At 38.0% G+C, this 19,633-nt stretch overlaps 1 protein-coding gene and 1 long non-coding RNA gene across 4 annotated transcripts in view; one reads left to right on the top strand and one right to left on the bottom strand.

Moving 5' to 3' along the window:
• TIMP2 (TIMP metallopeptidase inhibitor 2) overlaps positions 1-16,257 on the top strand; it is a 95,992-nt gene extending 79,735 nt beyond the window's left edge. The window contains exons 5-6 of the mRNA XM_001380332.5: positions 10,301-10,425; positions 13,261-16,257. Of these exons, the coding sequence (XP_001380369.2) occupies positions 10,301-10,425; positions 13,261-13,458 (323 nt within the window). The 3' untranslated portion in view covers positions 13,459-16,257. The remainder of the gene's footprint in view (positions 1-10,300; positions 10,426-13,260) is intronic.
• The window catches only part of LOC103101673 (uncharacterized), a 95,181-nt gene that overhangs the window by 69,260 nt on the left and 6,288 nt on the right, over positions 1-19,633 (bottom strand). The gene's annotated exons all lie outside the window — the stretch shown is intronic.

The following is a 19,633-nucleotide window of genomic DNA, read 5'->3' on the forward strand; positions in this document are numbered from 1 at the left end:
CCCTGCTCATTTTCCTCATCTGTAAAATTAGAGGAATTTTATTAGATGCCTCTGACATATTTTCCAGCACAATCTATGATCTCCTACCATGATTCTCAAATAGAAATCTCTCAAACCTCTGTCCTTTTGGATAATAATATGAAATAGTGATAATACTCTTTCAGAAACTCTTTCCCTATAATGTTTGGGAAATACTTTTCCTTTATCAACTGGTTCTTGTGTTTGAATTTGTGTGCCTCCTTGTGAGTCATAAACTAGATACTGGTACAAGTGACATATTTCCTATCCTTGTGTAGCTAAGAGGGCTGTGAATTAGGGGGCAGCTGGGTGGCTCAGTGGATTGAGAGTCAGACCTAGAGACGGGAGGTCCTGGGTTCAAATCTGGCCTCAGACATTTCCCAGCTGTGTGACCCTGGGCAAGTCATTTAATCCCCATTGCCTAGTCCTTACCACTCTTCTACCTTGGAGCCAATACACAGTATTGACTCCAAGACAAAAGGTAAGGGTTTAAAAAAAAAAAGGCTTCGAATGATGACAAGGAATCCCAGGCTTGGTCTGAGCTGGTCAGGTTCTAGGAGCAGCAGTTGCTAGTGAGAAAACTGGCCTCAGATTAAGCTCATTAAGCTCTAAAGGTATAGTATCCTAAGCTATGGGTCATACTCTTTCTTAGAACTATTTCTGGGGACCTTTATCTTCAGCCTACTAGCTTCCTCCTTTATTTTTTTTTCCTAAACTTTCCTAATGCCCCAACTCTCAAGGTACTGAATTTTCCACTTGACCTTGGCCCTTGAACTTGATGATTAAGAGATGGGATCTCCTGTTGACCTCTTGACCCTTTTGCTGCTGCCTATGTAGCAGCAAACTGTTCCTAGTTTTATAGCAAGTGCTTCCTTTTATCTCTTCCTGTGGCCATACAATATAGACAACATGTGTCTGTGTGTATTTTCTATGGTTTATTCACAGAGGAAATGAACAGTATTCTGAAATATAGAGAACTGTGTTATAGATAATTCAAAGTTCAAATAAATTATTCTAACCCAGTATAATCTAGACCAGCATTGGCAAAAGTTTTTGAGTTCGTGTTCCCAGGGAGCAACTTCAAGCTGTCTGTGAGGACTTTCGCTGCACTCCCCCCCCCTCCCCAACCTCCCTTCCCCCCTGCATTACCAGAGAGTGTAGGGAGGAAGCACTTACTCTGGGCTGCTGGACAAAGGGACAGGGCATGTAAAAAATGTCCTTGGGAGAGCTAGGCCTAGAGACGGGAGGTCCTAGGTTCAAATATGACCTCAGACACTTCTCAGCTGTGTAGACCCTGGGCAAGTCACTTGACCCCCATTGCCTAGCCTTTACCACTCTTATGCCTTGGAGCCAATACACAGTATTGACTTCAAGATGGAAGATAAGGGTTTTAAGAAAAAATAAAAAAAAATGTCCTTGGGCGCTGGGAAGAAGGGGAATGGAGCAGCTCTCCTGTGCTGGGGCTGGCATACATGCCAATACTAAAATTACTAAATATTACAGTGTGGGATAGTGGAAAGAGCCTACATGATTGGCCTGGAAAGGTCTGGGTTCTTAGGTCACCCTTGATACTTAGCAGCTTATGCAACTCTGAGCAAAGTATTTAACCTTTTTTGAGCTTCCATATACCTTGCCCACTCCTTCCTTTCCTTTGCCTCAGAGTTCTCAAGAAACATCTTTTGCATGAAACCTTGTATTTAACAACCATCAACATTTTATTCAATATATCACACAGTTGGGGAAAACCTCAGTTTAAACAAATGATCAGAGACAAGCAAGGCATTTAAGGTTTAAGGCAAAAACTGGTAGCTTATATAGGGGTTAGATACTAAAGAGAAGGAAGGATCCCCAAAGTAACTGAATTAAACCAAATAGGAATGTCTGCAAATGTATTGATAATACTTGGTACACTGAAAACTGACCTCCTGGCTATAGCTATACAAAGTACAAGGTGTTTCTGCATAAAGATCAAACATTTCAGTAATAGCAGAGGAACAGACATTAAGGAAACTGGATTCTACTCTAGCACATCTCATTTGCCATTTATGTCACAAGTTTGGTTATGTTATATGCAACAAATTGACCAGCAATAAATTAATCTAAGAACAGTGAGTAACATGGTGCTAAGATCTCAATTTTGTCCCAAAGACTGTCATTTTCTTTATGCATATAATCTCCTGTTTGGAGATTTTATTATATATTATATACCTGACACAGAAATATTATTAGTGTATTTTAGAAATGTAACTGATGAATGCCAATAGCTACTTCCAAAGTAACTCTTTGGACCCATAGTTATAAAATGGCATCCTTTTACACTTCAGAACACCCTCATGTTGAATCAGGATTCAGCTTCTGGGAGCCTTGGTCTGAGATCATGCTTCTTTTCCCAAGAACAGGATGCCTCTTAATTTCTGACAGGTTTTTTGTCCTTTCTTCCAAAATTCTGACTTATTCATTGCCCAAGTTAACAACTACTAGCTTAATATTTTCATATTTAAGTAGTAGAAAGGAAAACAACTTAAAAGATATTGCTGTAATTTTTGTCCTGCCACTCACTTAAAAGATTAATTCAACCTGATGATACCCAAAGTTCAGAAAACATCCTATTTTCCTCACAGTTCGAGTGTGACCCTGAGATCCCCATAGCTTTAAAGAGCTTGAGCTTGATGTAAAAAAAAAATCTGGATTTGAGGCTTATTGGTGCTACTTACTTCCTATGTGATTCTAGACAACTTGTTTTTTTACCTCTTTGGGTCTTGTTTTCTTCCACCACTACCTCATCATCTGCTGAACTATTGCAAGTCACCCATTTGAACTTCCATTCTCTTCCTTTCTCCAAACCATCTTCAGCTGGCAACACAGTCTCCCTAAGACACACTATTGACCAAGTCACTCTCCTACTTAATGCCACTGGAATAAAATAACTTCTCATCTTGACATTTAAAGCCCCTTCATAATCTGGCTACTCTCAACCTTTCCAAGCCTATTGCACAAAGTACTTTCACTTAATCAAGTATTTATTAAGAACCTGCTGTGGATTCAAATGTAATGAATAAATAATAAAACCTTTCTTGCAACTTATGGTCTTAGAGGGTTACTTAGAAATTTGTGTAGGACTTGTACATGGTCTCATAGCTAATATGTATAAAGGCATGCCTTGAACCTAGAATTTCCTTATTGCAAGGCCCATTGTTTTTCACAGAAATAGAAAGAAATATATATTTTCTTTCTATTTTTCTGTGAAAAACAATCTGTGAAAAACAATGAGAGGAGGAGTTTTGAAGTTCAGGAAAGGCTTCATGTAGAAGAAGATTCTGCTTGAATTGGACCTTGAAGGAAGGAAGCCTTTGTCTAGAAGCCCTTTTCTCTTCTAGTCAATTGAGCCTACTTGAATAGGCCACCCTGTATGCCTGGAATGCCTTGCACTCCCACCTCAACTAAGATTTAGGTCACATAACATCCTAAGGGGAGCCTTTCCTGATTTCCTTGCTTATAAGTGTTTTCTTTTTTATCTTCAAATTATATGTATATACTTCTATGTTTATCTGTTATTAACCATAATAGAATGTGATCTCCTTGAGGTCAGGTCCCATCTTTTGTTCTGTCACTGTATTCCCACATGGTATTGTCTCACAGTGCCTTTGTGAAGATTGGATTTAGCTCTCTCCTGATTTGTAACGATGAAGAAGCTTATTCTAACAACATCAGGGATGTTTTTGGAACTTTGCATTACTCCACCCTACTTTGTATACAAATGTCTGTAAACATGCTTGAAGATTGAGTGTTTAGGAAGATGGCCTTTGGTAGAGAAATTGACAAATCAGAAACAGCTGACAGACCCTTGGGCTGTCCTAAGACAAGCTTAGGCTATGATTGGTGCAGAGGAGACACAGGAAAGGGAGGTAGGGTCATCTAGGTTGTTTTTTTTTTTTGAGGGGGAGCTTCCTTTCATCTTACTTTTCCCCCCAGAGAGGCAGCTCTGGCTGGCAGTGTGCTAAGCGTTCTGACATCTTGGCATAGTGGCAGCTATTTGTCTGGGTTTGGGCAGTGAGTTTGCCCTTGAGCTAATTCAGTTTCAGGCATCTTGGCTGAGCCCTCTTGGAGTTCAGGCTGATTTCTTCCTCCTTAACTTTCCAAAACCTTATCTTCCTAGAGTCTCTAATCTTCCCCCCCCCACACACACACACACAAGCCAGGCTGGAGAATTCCTACAACCTTTCCTTCTCCCTTCTTCTCAATTTCTTTCCACTATATTAATTAAATCACCATAAATTTCCAGCTGACTTGGGTATTTTTTTTTAATTTGGGATATCCATGGCGACCAATAATTAATATTGTTTAGGTCACAATGCTAAAATTATCCTTTACCTTTCACCCAGCAAGCCTTCAATAAACCCTTATGGTCTGGATTTCTAAAAGAATTGGACTTAAGATCATTTGCAAGGAAAAATATCTGTGGGAGAAGCTAGTACCCTGTACATCTTCTTCCAGGGTCTTACCTGCCAGAAATTTTTAAACTAGGATCCACAGAGAGGTCTGTGAATAGATTTCAGGGGAGCTGTGAACTTGGATGAGGGAAAAGATTGCATCTTTATTTTAGCATAATTGGTTTCCTCATCAATTCTATGCATTTTATTTTATTTATTTAAAAAGCATTACTCTGGGAAGGGGTCCATAGTCTTTATAGACTGCCAAAGGAAAAAAAAAAAGATGAACAATTCCTAATTCCTTATGTATACTATATGACAGTTTTGCTCTATTGCTGCCTGTCAATTGACCAGAGGACCTGAGACATCATCAATATTTCTAACAATAAAGGAGCTTTTTATCATTTGTAGTGGAATTTATAAATATCATAGAGAAGACAAGATTAGCTTATTCTGTTGCAAATTCTGCTCCTAATTCTCACACAATGACTGATCCTTTCCCTGGTTCAGTCAGATGATTGCAAATATAATTTGTTGTTTACTTCCTAAGTAAGTCTTGGGATACAGTCTCCATGCTTGTGGTGTTGGGACACTCCTTAGACAAAGATTAAACAGAAATCAAAGGAAACAACAAAACCACTTAGCCTAAACTAGCTGTACCTCTGTGAATGACTGTATTGATGATACCTTCTCTTGGTTTGAGTGACTCACATTCACATGTTTTGGTGCTGCAGGAGACACTCAGATACAGTGTTTATAGTATTGTCTTATGCCCTGCTCCTGATTATTTCCATTAATTTATTAATATTAACATTATGAATTGAAAAATAAGCAAAAACAAATTTTCTGTTGTTGGTCAAACAAGAGGCATTTATTAACTAGCTTCTCTATATTACATATTAGGGATTCAAATACAGTAAACAAAACAAACCATATTCATACTTTCTAACTAGGGAGCCAAGTACATATATAACTATTTACATAATAAATGCAAAAAATACAAAGTAGTTTGGGAGAGAAGGCAACAGTAATTTTGGAAATCAGAAAAGATCACATAGAAGTAAATCCTAAGAGAAGAGAGAGATTCTCCAAGGCAAAGGTAAGAAGGCATTTCAGGTATAAGGGACAGCTGTTATAAACTGGGAGTCAGGGTATTGTGTGTAAGGAAAAGAGAGAAGGCCAGCTTCACCGGATGGGAGAGTTGTAGAAATGGGACTAATATATAAGACTGATTATATGGGGCTAGGTCATGTAGGCTTTAAAAGCTAAACAAATGCATTTATATTTAAACTTAGAGGTTATAGGGAACCACTGGATAGAAAAGTGAAAAGAAAAGTGATAGGTCTACCTTTAAGGAAAATCATTTTCATAGCAGTAAGACAGACTGGGAATGGAGAGAGACTTGAGAATAGGAGACCATTGCATTGACTCCTCCCTCTGTATAAAGAGAGAGATAATTTAGCTTTATACACTTATAAATTATATACATATTATTGTGCTGCTATTGACTCACCTGTCCACATCCATATAAAATCCCTTAACTTGTGATTTCATATGGAGGTAGAGGAAAGCAAAGGAACTGAGTTTTGATAAGAACTCTCCAAGTTCAGCCAGCAAATAGACAGAGAATGTACATTATAGAACTTACCCCAAAATGTTTTTTGAAAGGTCAAAATGAAGATGATGTAATGTTTGATCACAAGGTCAATAGGAAGTCACTGAAATTTGAATGTGAATGTGAATTACTGTGATCAGACCTAGGCTTTAGGAAAACTGCTTGGGTAATTGTGTGGAGAATGAATTGTGGAGGAGAAAGACAATGCAGGAAAGAAAGCCCATTAGGAGACTATTTTACAGGGGCCTGAACTGGGGTAGTAGTTTTGTGGGTAGAGAGTAGCAGACAGATATGACAAGATTTGTCAACTGATTGTATATGTGGAGTGAGCAAGTGAGGAGTCAAAGATAATACCAACCTTATGAGCCCATCTGACTGTAAGGAGGATAGTAGCAAATCTTCCCTGGGAATTTTAGTAGGGTGGGGGAGTGGTTTGGTAGGAAACATAATAAGTTATGGGATTTGGGTTTTAATTCATTCTGTCCTGCTTATCCTGAATAACCCTCTTTTGTCCCACTGAAAATGAAAAAGGAGTGGTAAGGTCCACCAGCCACTGCCAGAGTCCATCCAAGGGTTGCCTTCTAAAGTCATGAGGTAATCTGTGGGAATGAATGAGATAGGCTGGAGAGGTGAAGGAGGTTGTATTTGCCCACTCCCATCTGCATAGCTGCTCTGCCCTGAAGTCCAAACTTCAGCTCAGAAGAGGGAAGGTTAGGTGCTTGTTAAGTGGAGGGAAGAAGAATAATGGTGGAGTGTAGAGGATGAGGGTATGTGTAGTTTCATGGTAATTATTTAAATTAAATAAAAATTAAAAAATACAAGATTCAGGCTTGTATATCAAAAGTTGATTAAACAATACCCTTCTGAGTCAAGCCACAACTTCTATTTGGAGATCATTATGGTACCCTGTCCTCCTTGTATAGATTGTCAATTTGTTTATAGGCTATTTCCCATCAAGCTTTATACTCTGTGTGGGTAGGAATGGCATCCTTTTCACCTCCAAAGAGCCTTGCACTTATTAGTAGACAATATTTTCTTTTGAATGAGTAAATGAGAAACAGGATGTCTGAATAATCTATTCATTATCTGAGGGTCCATGGTTCAGATCCCTGTTTGGGCGCCAGTATATTGAGATCCGTCCAGCAGTCTCTCTGGAAGATCCAAGGTTACTTCATCTGGTCGAATTACGAGGTGAGAGACACTGTGTGCTCAGGCCCACATGCCTAGGCGTCACACACTGTTCTGCCATAGCAGGGAGGTTTATTATATAGGCTGGTGATTACATACTTCTTTGGCACACAATCAATTTTCTGTATATATGTTTCCATGGAACTTAACAAGAAGACGCGTAGCCTAAGGAGATAGTCAATGAAACATTGTTGCTATAGATGAATGACATAGACAGAGTGATCTAGAGGTTAGTTCTCCCTGACTTAGGAGAATCATTGTTGCTTTTGGTCAACTTTTACAATCAATCACAATTACTTAGGAGATGGGTAACAAAACATTTCATAGCTAGGTACAGATTAGAGGGCAGTTTAAGGACAGACCAGATTTGGGGTTTTCCTCAATTGACAAGTTCTATTTTTCTTGTGTTACTTTAAAGCACCTGACAATGTTGTCTGGTTTCTGTCCATAAACAGAATTCAGTGGAGTGTGTCTTGAATATGATTGATGTTCTTGGTTTGCCTGGCTTGTAATGGGAGTGAATATAACTTCTGTGGAGAAGGAAAGGAGGGGGGAAATGGGTAGTAATCTCTAGGTTTTAATTCTGTGAATGTAATCTTTTAGGGTAATAGTCTGGGGGGATTAAGGTGGGATATATGTTTATTCAATATGCCTTTGCTCTTATATTATTTCTTTTGTATTGGAGAGAGAACAATAATCATCCATTATTGAGGGAAGTTAAAGAGAGAGAAGTCACAGAGGGAAACCAGTGGCAGCTTCATTCTCTAGACCCCATTTCCCCAGACTGTGACCTTGTCAGCCAGTGAGGGTATGATGGCCTCCAGCACACTACCAACAGTTGTCCATTAGGTACTCTTCCGTGTGAGGATTCTGTGCTAGGTGATGGGGAGAATATTCAGTCTTTGATATCTAAGAACCTATGTTCTAGACAGGGAGGAGTTTGTTTTTAATATATAAAGAGATTTTAAAACTACACCAATATAAAATGAGTGCTACCCAAAAGTGCCATAGGAATTCAGAAGAAGAAGCATTGATTGGAAAGTCAGCCCCCATATAATCTAGAATTGTCTGAATTTAGTTAATATCTTTTTCAGTTGAGAATCAGTTTACTGGATAGCATGTTAAACTTGGAGTCCAGAAGTTTGGGGTACAAATCTTGCCCCTTACATTTACTAACCTGATGACTATGGGGAAGTCACTTATCTCTATCAAGAAACTTTCTAAAATTCCAAACCACAGAAAGGTTTCAGAGTTCTCAAACCAATGAAAGCACAAATTCTTGACTATTGACCTCTAAGATTGGTAGAAACAAGACTTGAGATTTTAAGGTCTATATAAAGAGGCAATATAAAAACAAAAATAGTTTATTATATGTCATTCATCACTTCTTTTTCATAACAATTCTTCCAGGTGCTATCACAAACCCCATTTTATAGAAAAAGAAAATGAGGTTGAGAAGTTCAGTTATTTGTCCAGGGTCAAACAGCTAGTAAGGGGTGTCTGAGGTGGAATTTGAACTCAGGTCTAGGGTTTTTTCCCCTCTCATTCTACTCTAGCAAATATTCAGACATGCAAGAAAAAAGTGTACACAGTGATAATTCTTTCACTTAAGGCCCCATACTACTGTAGAGATCCAGATGAAATAAAAATGTTCCTGGAAAGACAACCAATTGAAATAAAACCAAAGATAAGAAGTCTAAATGCCAGGATGGCACTCCTTGAAAGTGATTTTTCACAGAAATAGCAAGGTGGTTCAGTGGATAAAGAACCAGGCCTAGAGAAGAGAAATCCTGGGTTCAAATGTGACCTTGGACCTTTCCTAGCTGTATGACCCTGGACAAATCACTTAATCCCAATTGCCTAGCCTTACCCCTCTTTGACCTTGGAACTGATACTTGGTATCAATTCTAAGTGGGAAGTGAGGGTTAAATTTTTTTTTTTACTCATAAAAGGAAATTTTAAATTTTTTAAAATTCAGGCACCCAAGGTTTCTCTCCCATAGTAATTGGTCACAGTTCATTTATTTGTGATGTCAGCATACTCTCCAGCTATATTACTGCTTTACTAGACTGTATTCCAATTCATGACTTCTCCACATGAAATTTGCTACTAAGATAATAGAAGTTTGGTCTGTTAAAATCCTGTCAAGCAAGCTGTGTCTAGATATGAAAATGTTACCTTGAAAGCTATTATCCTTCCATTTCTAGAGAAGCTTTTATATTCAGCCTGCTGATCAGAGACTGACTGCTTAGCATTTGAACATTTTGACAAGGTATCATTTTAACAAGGGTGAATACAGTAATTTTTAAAATGACCACTCTACCTTCAATTAGATTCTGTCATTCACTGAATACAGTTGTTTTCTGTCTCTTGCTTGTCTAAGACACTGGATGTCACAGGTTTGATGTCTTTTGCAGAAAAAGAGAGAAAGGAGCTAACTTGGAAGCCACTGCAAAGTGTGAGAAACTATCAGCACTCATCCATATCCAGTTTGATAGGGAAATCATAGCAGATTTTTCTGTCTAATAATCTACTATCAACTTAAGTGTCTTTGTGATTTCTCCCTCCTCTACATGCATTCTCTCTTCCCCAGTGCATTGTCAATTTCTTGAAGATGTGGACCCTGGTTTTGTGTCATCTGTACCTAACATCTTGTCTTGTGTGATGATAATGGATGCTTAATAAGAGACTGTCGCTTTTCTCTTTGACTTTGATATATGGCTCTTTGTGTAAATCATTTTTCTCTCCTCCCATATCTATTATAAATTCCATGAGGCCAGGCATCATTTTTATTTACCTTTATATTTCAGTTCAGGTACAATATTGATTGGTGTTTGCTTAGAGGCTTGAACAGAGTAGAAATGCATTAAGTATTTATGGAATTCAATTAAAGTTTGTAATCAAGAGTGTGTTCACCCTTGGAAAACTAACCAGCAAAACTAAACTCTTACTCTTAAGTGAGCCAAAAGGCCAAATGAATAATTGGGGGGGAGGGAAGGGGGAAGGGAACAGGAAAAGACAAGTTCACTGTTTTCTTGGGTTTCTTCAGGAAAGTCAGAAGGAAACGGCAAAATGCATGTTACTCTCTGTGACTTCATCGAGCCCTGGGATTCCCTGAGTACCACGCAGAAAAAGAGTCTAAATCAACGATACCAGATGGGTTGTGAATGCAAGGTAAGCAGATAATTTCTGCCATCATTCCAAGGCTACTGACCAACCAATTGCTAGTATTATAGAGCAGAGTAGCATTCAATTTGCCATGGTACTCAGACTTCCTGGACTGCAAAGGTATGCCAGATGTGCATTTGTACACCCTAATGTGCCAAGGCCCTGTCACTTTGGTGAAGCTATCAAGGACTAAGAACCCTCTGGGGAAGTGGCTGGTTTTCCCAATCTCTGGTAATCTTAGTTTCCTACTGCTGATACTCCTATTTCCTTCCTTTAGTCTTCACTTGCTTTCCCTCTACAGTTTCCATTAGGCTGGGGTGCAGAGAGGCATTTGCAAATGGTGATTTTGCTGCCCTGGACTCCAGGGCCCTTTCTATGCCCAGACATTCATTGTCTTATTTGATCTTTTTCTTGGTGGAAACTAGTTCCATTATGAGTCAAGTGGGTATTCTGATTTCCTCCTTATTTTCCTTGACTTAACCCATCAGACCCTACAGGTCTGACTGGTATGAGCAAGAAAGGCACAAAAATTAGATTTTAAGTTTTAAGGATTGCACTTCTGGTCACTAGTCCTTAAATTCCACTACCTCCCTTGATGGCAAAGTATTGGACTAGAGGGACAGGATCCAGTTGGAAAAATAAAGTGGATATGGTTATTCCATATTTTAGGATGAGGGAAAGGGTTTGATTAAAAGGAATCATATTCTGTGCATGATAGTGCATTCCTTCAGTCCCTGCTACCAGAGAGATTGAGGCTGGTGAATCACTTGCTTGCGAGTTCTGACCTATAGTGGTTTGAAGTCAGTTAGGAATCTCTGCACTAAAATATGGTAAGGCCCCTAGGAGCAGGTAAGAAGGGAGAAACCAGGCTAATCCAGGGAAATAAAGGGCTAATTCAGCCCAAGTAAGGAAAATAAAGCAGGTTAAAGTTTCTGTGCCAATCATAGGTGGGATCAGGTCCATGAGTACCCACTATATTCCTCACCTGGATTGAGATAGGGAGAACCAGTCTACAAAGAAATTTTTTGTTTAAAAAACAAAAAAAGTCATTTGCAACATTTTCATATTGTAAGTCAAGTTTGTATGTTCATTTTTTGAAATGAAGTTGAAGCTTTTGTTCAGTTTTGATGAATAAAAATAATCTACCTTGTCATTCTTCAATAAATATTCACCTTAAAAAAAATTCCCTGAGTAATTATGCCCTCTTTGAGATATGTTGTGCAGTCCTATGCCTTTGGCATTACTCATCTAAATCCAGCAAATCTCTCCAAAGGCCAGGACTTTATGGAAAGTGTGGACTTCATGGAGTAGAAAGGTGAGGGTAGTGGCAAATGATAGCCATAAGGAATTTGTATTCCAAGGCACCTTTGCCTGGTCATCTTTTAAGAGAATGGGGAGACTTTGGGTAGGCGATTGTGGACAAATCTGCCCATATGGTCTTCAGCTGATAAGGAAGAGACCTGGAATGGAATTCAGTAGGAAAAATTGGGATTGTTAGGTGGTTTTGCTCTTTGGCTAAAAAGATAAGCACATGTACATTTTCTAATAAAGACACAAGTAGAGACCTTTTCCCAACATACAAGCATCATCTACTTGTGGGCATGTCTAGATCTAAATGAGGGTGTCTCTGTCAGTGTGAAATATTGTCATGAGGAACAGACTTCCTCAAAATTAGCCAAGAGATATGTTTTCAACTTAATAGTTAATTATTTGGTTTAGTCCTGAATTTAAAAAAAAAAAAAAGCTGACATCCAAACTCGGTCTTTGGTCTCTGAATCCAATGTTTTTTCCACTTAAGAAGTACAGACTAAACTTTTGCCATACTCTCCTATAAATGTATTAGTTGCCCAGCTATTTAACAAGGTTCCTGGAATGAATCCTTTGATTCCTAGAGCCATGCGTAGCCTTGCACCTGCAGTTTCCTTTCTCATACTGGCTCATACTATGTCACTTGGGGACAAAAATTAGTCACTAAAAGTAATGGTAACTACTGTAGTCACACAGTAAGTCTAATAGTGGGAGCTAGGCCTAAATTTATGAGCCTTCCCAAACTATTTTTTTTTTCTTGCTTAAAAGTTCATACATTTTTTCTATCTCCTCTGTGTACCCGCCCCCTTACCTTAGCTTTCTAACATTCCAAAAACACTTTAACACTGAACAGTAGTTCAAAATGTTGTGTCACCTGACATATCATTAAAATTAATGATTTATTGAATTTTTGACAGGGTGAAAGTATTCACTACCTGACATAGCTTCAAGCTACTCTAAAAATAGGATGACTGCCATCTAATTTCAAGTACCTAGGCTCAAAACTAGATCACAATGATAATCTTTTTTATTTTCATAATGCTAGTCTCCACAACACTCAATATTTTTTCCCTTTTTAATTCTCCCAATATGACCAATCTAGAATAGAGCATTCAGAAAGGGAAGAAAGGCCAAGCATACCTAGGGGAATGAAATAATAGAAAGTCAAGGAACTTGCCATACTGCAAATCAATGTCATAGTAGACATTTAGCTCTAGGCTTTCTCCACTAAGCCAGACTGCCTCCTTTTGGATTGCAAGTAGATTCAGAAGAGGTAGTACCTCTATAAACAATGTGATAAGAAGAGCAAGGGAATCTAGTCCTAGTAGAGTCATTTCAAAATCCCAATTCTGGGACCTACTCCCTGTATGACATTGGCAACACTTAATTTCCCAAGCCACTCTTTCCTTATTGGTAGAATGAAAGATCTTGGCTAGATTGTCTCTTTTAGCTTTAAATCTTAGGATCTTTTTCACTTAATTTGGTCTTTGCCCCGAAGTCTGTCTTGTGACCCTGTTTTTATTTTCTCCCTAGATTTCTCGATGCCCCATGATCCCATGTTATGTATCTTCACCAGATGAGTGCCTGTGGATGGACTGGGTCACAGAGAAGATCATTTATGGGCATCAGGCAAAGTATTTTGCCTGTATCAAGAGGAGTGATGGCTCCTGTGCATGGTACCGTGGGGCAGCACCACCCAAGCAGGAGTTTCTTGATATTGAGGACCCATAATTGGACTGGCAGAACCCTAACAGCCAATAGAAAAGCCTCCAAGAGTTTAGACAGGTCCAACTCTGACATTACTTCCAAGAAACAGCATGAAAATATAATCATCCAATTGTGTCAAAATTAGGTGTGATTTTTATTTTCCTTTTTTATTTTTGTTTTTCATGATACTACATTTTTAGGGAAAGGGAGAAGGAGGGCACGGAGTTCCCATTGTATCTAGACTCAGGCTAAGTGCTGTATTTTTCCATTCTCATTTCTCAGAATAATAACCACCAGGAAATTCCCTGGAAATCTCTATCCCACCACTACCCTATTTTAGAATGTTGCATTTAGCAGAAACCAGTGAGGTTCATTGCAAGATTCTGTGTAGCAGGCCTACCAGGTATCTCTCATCTTGAGTGGCATGTCCCTCATTTCATAGTTTCCTTTTTCCCCTCTGTTCTCATTGTCAATTCCTCCCTTTCCCAAAAGCCCTTCCTGTTCTTTCTCACCACCTCTATTTCCCTATGTCTGTGCCTTTCACAGGTTCTCAGCATCTCATGTCTCAGTGAGTGTCCTTTGTACACCCAGCACCCAGACTTCTTGGTTTTGAAGGCACCTAAAACTTATAACTCAACAGGATACCAGATGGAGCCCCAGGGACCTTGGAAATATGTAGAGGCAACAAAATTTCCAGCTGAACACAGTTTTTTGGCTTTCTCTCACAGTGGGAATCTGCTGGATTACACTCTGAATATCAAAGACTTAGGAGAGAAGCATAATGAAGGATGTTCAATTGGATCTTCTTCACTTTTACTTCAAATTCAGTGATCATTCTTGCATGCTGCCTCTCATTTTGTTTCCAGATTTAGAAAACATAGTATCATAACCTGGTGTGTCCATGTGTGTGGGGTCCTTGATCAAACACACAGCTTCTGGTCTATAAACTCAGCTTTGTATCCTGAGAATTCCATGGCATGCCTTTGAAAAAGATATCTGCAGTTGTGCAGATGACATAGATATCTAGCATTAGTGTTACAGTTCCTTGGCTTCTCCTAGACTCCCAAAGAGATTGACAGTTGCCATTTTGCTCTCAGGTTTCTGCAAATGCTATTTGGCTAGCAACTTAGTACTATGGATCCTATAAAGGAAGGAAAGGGATTTTGGAGGTAGGAAGGTTAAATAAAGCTCTTATTTCTGCCTGGGCTCCTCTAGGACATTTTGGCCTGCTTTAGAAGCATCTTGTCTCAAGATTTAATTCATCAATCCAAATGTCAGGTATGACACCATCTCCTTATCTTTTCCATGTCAGAATCACATGAGGAAAATCAGATGGCCCAAGGGTAGAATACTACTATTTCCTAACTGTTTCCTAAAGATGGTTCTTTGTCCTTAATAATTAGAACTAAGATAGGCAGGTATCTTAGCTAATGGCAAAAAGAAGTTAGTTTTCTCCTTTTTGCCTCTGTTGTAAAAGTAACCTACTTCTAGAAGACAGATAAATAGAGATTAAAAACACACACAGGCACATACACACATACATTGTAACCAAACTAAAATCGGACACCCTAGGAGTGGTCTTTCTTTTGTGAAATTGCTTCACCACACTGTCATCATTTGAGCCTATTCTGCAGTGACCCCAACACAACTAGTGACATCTGAGAGGCATGGAGCCTATTGCCTAGAATCTAGTCAGCACAGACCTTAATACAGACCTTTCAAGGGCAAATTATTAAGAGAACATCCAGAAATAATCCCCTACAGATCTGCTTTGGGGACCTTTTCATGCTGTGTGTCACTAGAAGGTTTTTCAAGAAAGATATCATATTGGGCCAATGTAAATGATTTCACTCTAGTCAAGCCATTCCCTATTTGCTTACTTTGTGGTTAAATCATATGCAACATGTGACATTTTCTTCTGTCTCTGATTTCCCTTTTCCTTTTGTTTCTGGTTGTTTTGACCATCATTTATATCATTGCTGTGCTGTGTTTCCACCTCCTAATAACCTCCAACCCCTTTGTTAGGTGTTAGAATTGCACTTTCTTTTAAAAGGTTTCTATAATGGAAGCATTTGACACAGAGTGGAAAGAGTGTCAAGTTAGCCTATGAAGATAGATTCCTCTGGACCTTTTCTTTAGCTGTTTAATTGCCTTTGCTTCTTTCCTTTCCCCTCTTTTTCTACCTTCTTATTCAAATGCCTGCAAAGTCAACAGGTCTTTGAGAAAGTTGTCTTGGGGGGACAGGTTATATATAAATATATATATACATATATATATTTTTATTCCTTGCTAGTTAGTCTTCTTTCCCTTTCTTAACAAGAAAGAAAAAATTCCAATTGCAGGTGAGATAAGGAGCCCTTCCAGTAGCTTTACAATAAACAATCACCACATATATACATACATACCTGTATATGTGTGTATATATTGTTTATGAAGGATATTCATTTGGCATTGCTTTAATTTATATGTTACACAATCTAAGCACTGCTCTTTCTACCCTTCCTCTATGCTCTTTTATGTGCAAGCAACTCAAAATATTTTTAAAGAAAGTTTACATTATAGTTATTTTCAAATCTTTGCTTATAAGTATTAAGAAATATCTAAATGGCTGCCATAATTTAAAGCTTTGGGGGGTTTTGTTTTGTTTGGATCTTTTGGGGGCAATATGTTTTTGCTGGAATATGAAGTCTGAAACCTTCTTGTGCTGGGAACACTTGAAAGTTGTTGAAAAATGACAAGCAGTCTGTGCATGTCTCTGACGCTTTGTATCATTCTTAAGTGAACATTCAGTCATTGGACAATAAACAGTATTATCAAATAAAATTTTGTCTCCACTGTATTCAAAGTACCTGACACAGCCAGTTCATCTCCAACACAATCGCAGAATCTTACTTAGAATAGAACTTGGCCATCTCATCGAACCCATATTCCAAAAAGAACTCTAAAATATACCTGACAAATGAGTATCCAATCTTTGCTCAAAGACCTCAAATGTAGTATAACACATCTCCCCAAGGGAGATCTGTGCGATACTGATAAATTTTCAACAAGAATACATCAAAAATAACTCAAAGCCTTCAATGTCTCATTCCACTAAGGAACACTTGCATTAACTTTACTTGATGTTGTGCTGGGAACTGGGAACATATATATAGTAGAGTTAAAAAGGTTTTACTAAACAAAAAATAAGATAGTAACAATCCCAAGAAATATGGTAGACCAATCACAGTAATACTTCATTTATCTGGAGTTCTTTTATTTGGCAAACTTACATAAATGAAAAGAACTGATTGAATAGCCAGATCAGATGCCACAAAGGCCATGCATTAAGGCATGTGCATTTTATTCTTGGGTCAGTAGGGTGGCTTGCAAAAGCAGATGGTCTTTCAATAAGGTCCTTACTTAGCACCTATTTACTTTTACTTTAGACCACTCAAAGGGTATGCTCTGGCATGCTGTAAGTTTTACTGATATGCTCTGGAAATCCTCACCCTCAAAGCCTTCCTAATCTTCACCCCTCATTTATAGTTGACTGCCTACTTTTTCCAATGTGGTATTGGAGAAGTGACATAAACAAATGTTATTGCTTCCAGATACTAGGGAAGTAAGGAAAGAAAAGAAAAGGAAGAAGGGTGGGAAACATAAAGGAATCACAAGACTAGACTACCTGGGAACTTTTCTTTCTTATCGACAAACATTTAGGATGCACTGATTCATTTTTTGCCATCTGTAGAAAGAAAGAAAGAAAGAAAGAGAAAGAAAGAAAGAAAGAAAGAAAGAAAGAAAGAAAGAAAGAAAGAAAGAAAGAAAGAAAGAAAGAAAGAAAGAAAGAAAGAAAGAAAGCTTGAGAACTACTATAAACACAATTCCAAACAAAGCTTGATTATCTGGTTTCCCAATCCACAGCAAATTAGAAGCAGCAAATTAGAAAGGAAGTTAGGAGAGAGACACAATGAGAGAGGAATATAATAATGAAAGGGAAAGGTTAAACATTATCTTACCTCATTTAAAAATAATTACATTTGTTACCTATCATAAATAAATGTGGAAAAGGTCTGTATACTTTCTTGAATCAATCAAAGCTATTGCCTGAGAAACTTCACATCCTAAGGAATTTATATAAGAAGGAGGAGCTATCTACAACCCATTAATGGAGATTCATAGGGTCTGGAGGTGGAGTGGAAGGGGTGGGATCAAAAAAAGTTCAGTGGAAAAGAACCAGCAGCCTAGGAATAACAAGCAAAAGAAGAAAGAAGGTAAGGTTGAGCTGTGGCGGAGATCTTGAAGAGAGTCATCAGCTCTACAAATCATTTCAGAGCTGAAGATTTGGTCTATTTCCACCAGAAGGCTTATCTACTCAAGGACTGAAAAAAGTTGCCAGAAAAGGTCTACTTTTCCCCCACCATTTTCCTATCTTATGTCTATCCACAGACACTATAATATAGTCAGCTGTTTTGTTACCCAGATGTTTCAGTAACCTGAATTTTTGCCTCTACCACAAAGAGGTTAACTAGAGATAGATATAAATGTACATTTAATGCAGAAAGCTTAATATTAGGAACTTTCTAAACTGGAGCTTCTGAGGCATTGTGATTAAAAATTCATAACTCTTAATCTAAAATGAATTCCTCAAAGCCATAGAGGAGGAAAGAACTGTGAACCTTAGGAGGCCATTATATTGCCCTGTGGCTTAAAACTAGCTAATTATTATGAGCAGCAAAAAGTGTCAGATAATACCAAAAGACAAGGAAAAACTATACTTAGCACATATGAGAATTCAGAAAGCATAGCAGTTTCTCATATGCCTCAGGAAATCTTTAACATATTACTATATTATAGCAATTACAGTTACAGTGAAAGGTAATAGATTGAGGGTGCAGAATGAAACATTTTTGTATGCAGCTATTGGGGTAATCTGTTGTTTGATTATGCATATTTGTTAGAAATTTTTTTCTTTTTTTTCTTCAGAGAAATGAGGGATAGAAGACATTTATTTTAATTAAAAATAGAGGTGGGAAGTTCTATATATATATGAAATGTTACGTAAACTTTCAAATGAGGTGATAATTTTACTTTTTGTTACTTTGTTACAAGAGACTGGTTAATCTATATGTAATGTAAAAATAATACATCAATAAAACTAAAAAAAGAAAGTCATTAAGAAAAAGTTAAAGAGCACAGTCTATTTTTTAAAAAGATGGGACTATTTTCTATATATAAAAAGGGTTGAAATAAAATTCTGCAATGACTAAAGGAGTTTGAGGCAGTTAAGTTAAAAATTCAATTTATGGGGAAAACTGGGTGGCTCAGTGGATAAAGAATAGGAAGACAGAAGGTCCTGGGTTCAAATATGGCCTCAGATGTTGCCTAACTATGTGACTCTGGGCAAGTCACAACTCTCATTTTCTAGCTCTTCCCTTTCTTCTGTGTTGGAACTGATATTTAGTAATGATTCTCAGACAGAAGGTAAAGGGTTTTAAAATTTTTAATTATGTGTAATATCTTTCTGGGTTAATGAGCTATCACTTTTTTTTTTTGCCCTTTCTCTGCTCATTGTCTTGTTAGATAAATACTAAGAAAGCTATCTCCTCTAGTATGTGGTAAGGGTAGGAAGATGTCTGGCCAAGGAAAAAGTACTAGCATCTCTTTGGCTCCCTCAACCTGGTGGGCAGATCCACTCTTTCTCAGCTCCTTCTGGACATCTCTAAGAGCCAGACTTTTCCTTTATTGTACCCTAGGAGAGGGGGAAATATGGGTTCCTTTTACCTGTTGTAGAAGATAATAGAAACATGCCTGAAGTCACTGCCCAAGAGAGTCTTCATTCTCTTCTATTTAGTAAATCTTGTCTCAACAGAACACTGGTAGGCTTATTTTGTGTTGACATGTAAATCCAGATTCATTTGATCTCTGCTTTGGGAAGGCTAAAATATCAATTATCAATACTATCACTTTTATTCAGCTAGAACATCCATTTTGGAAAGAATCTCAGTATCAGAACACCTTCTTAGTGTTCTTAGTTGATCAGTCTTCCTTAGCTACTTTCTAATCCACCCTCAGGATTAGATCCACATCTTACACACACAAACACACACACACACATGCACTGAACAATATTTTAGAGAAATCTTTTTTTAAGAAGACATGGAAAATACAGAAAGAAGAGAATGGGTTATAGGTTTAGCATGAATGCCAGAGCAAG

The sequence above is a fragment of the Monodelphis domestica genome, chromosome 2 (assembly GCF_027887165.1).
Source record: "Monodelphis domestica isolate mMonDom1 chromosome 2, mMonDom1.pri, whole genome shotgun sequence".
Taxonomy (NCBI): domain Eukaryota; kingdom Metazoa; phylum Chordata; class Mammalia; order Didelphimorphia; family Didelphidae; genus Monodelphis; species Monodelphis domestica.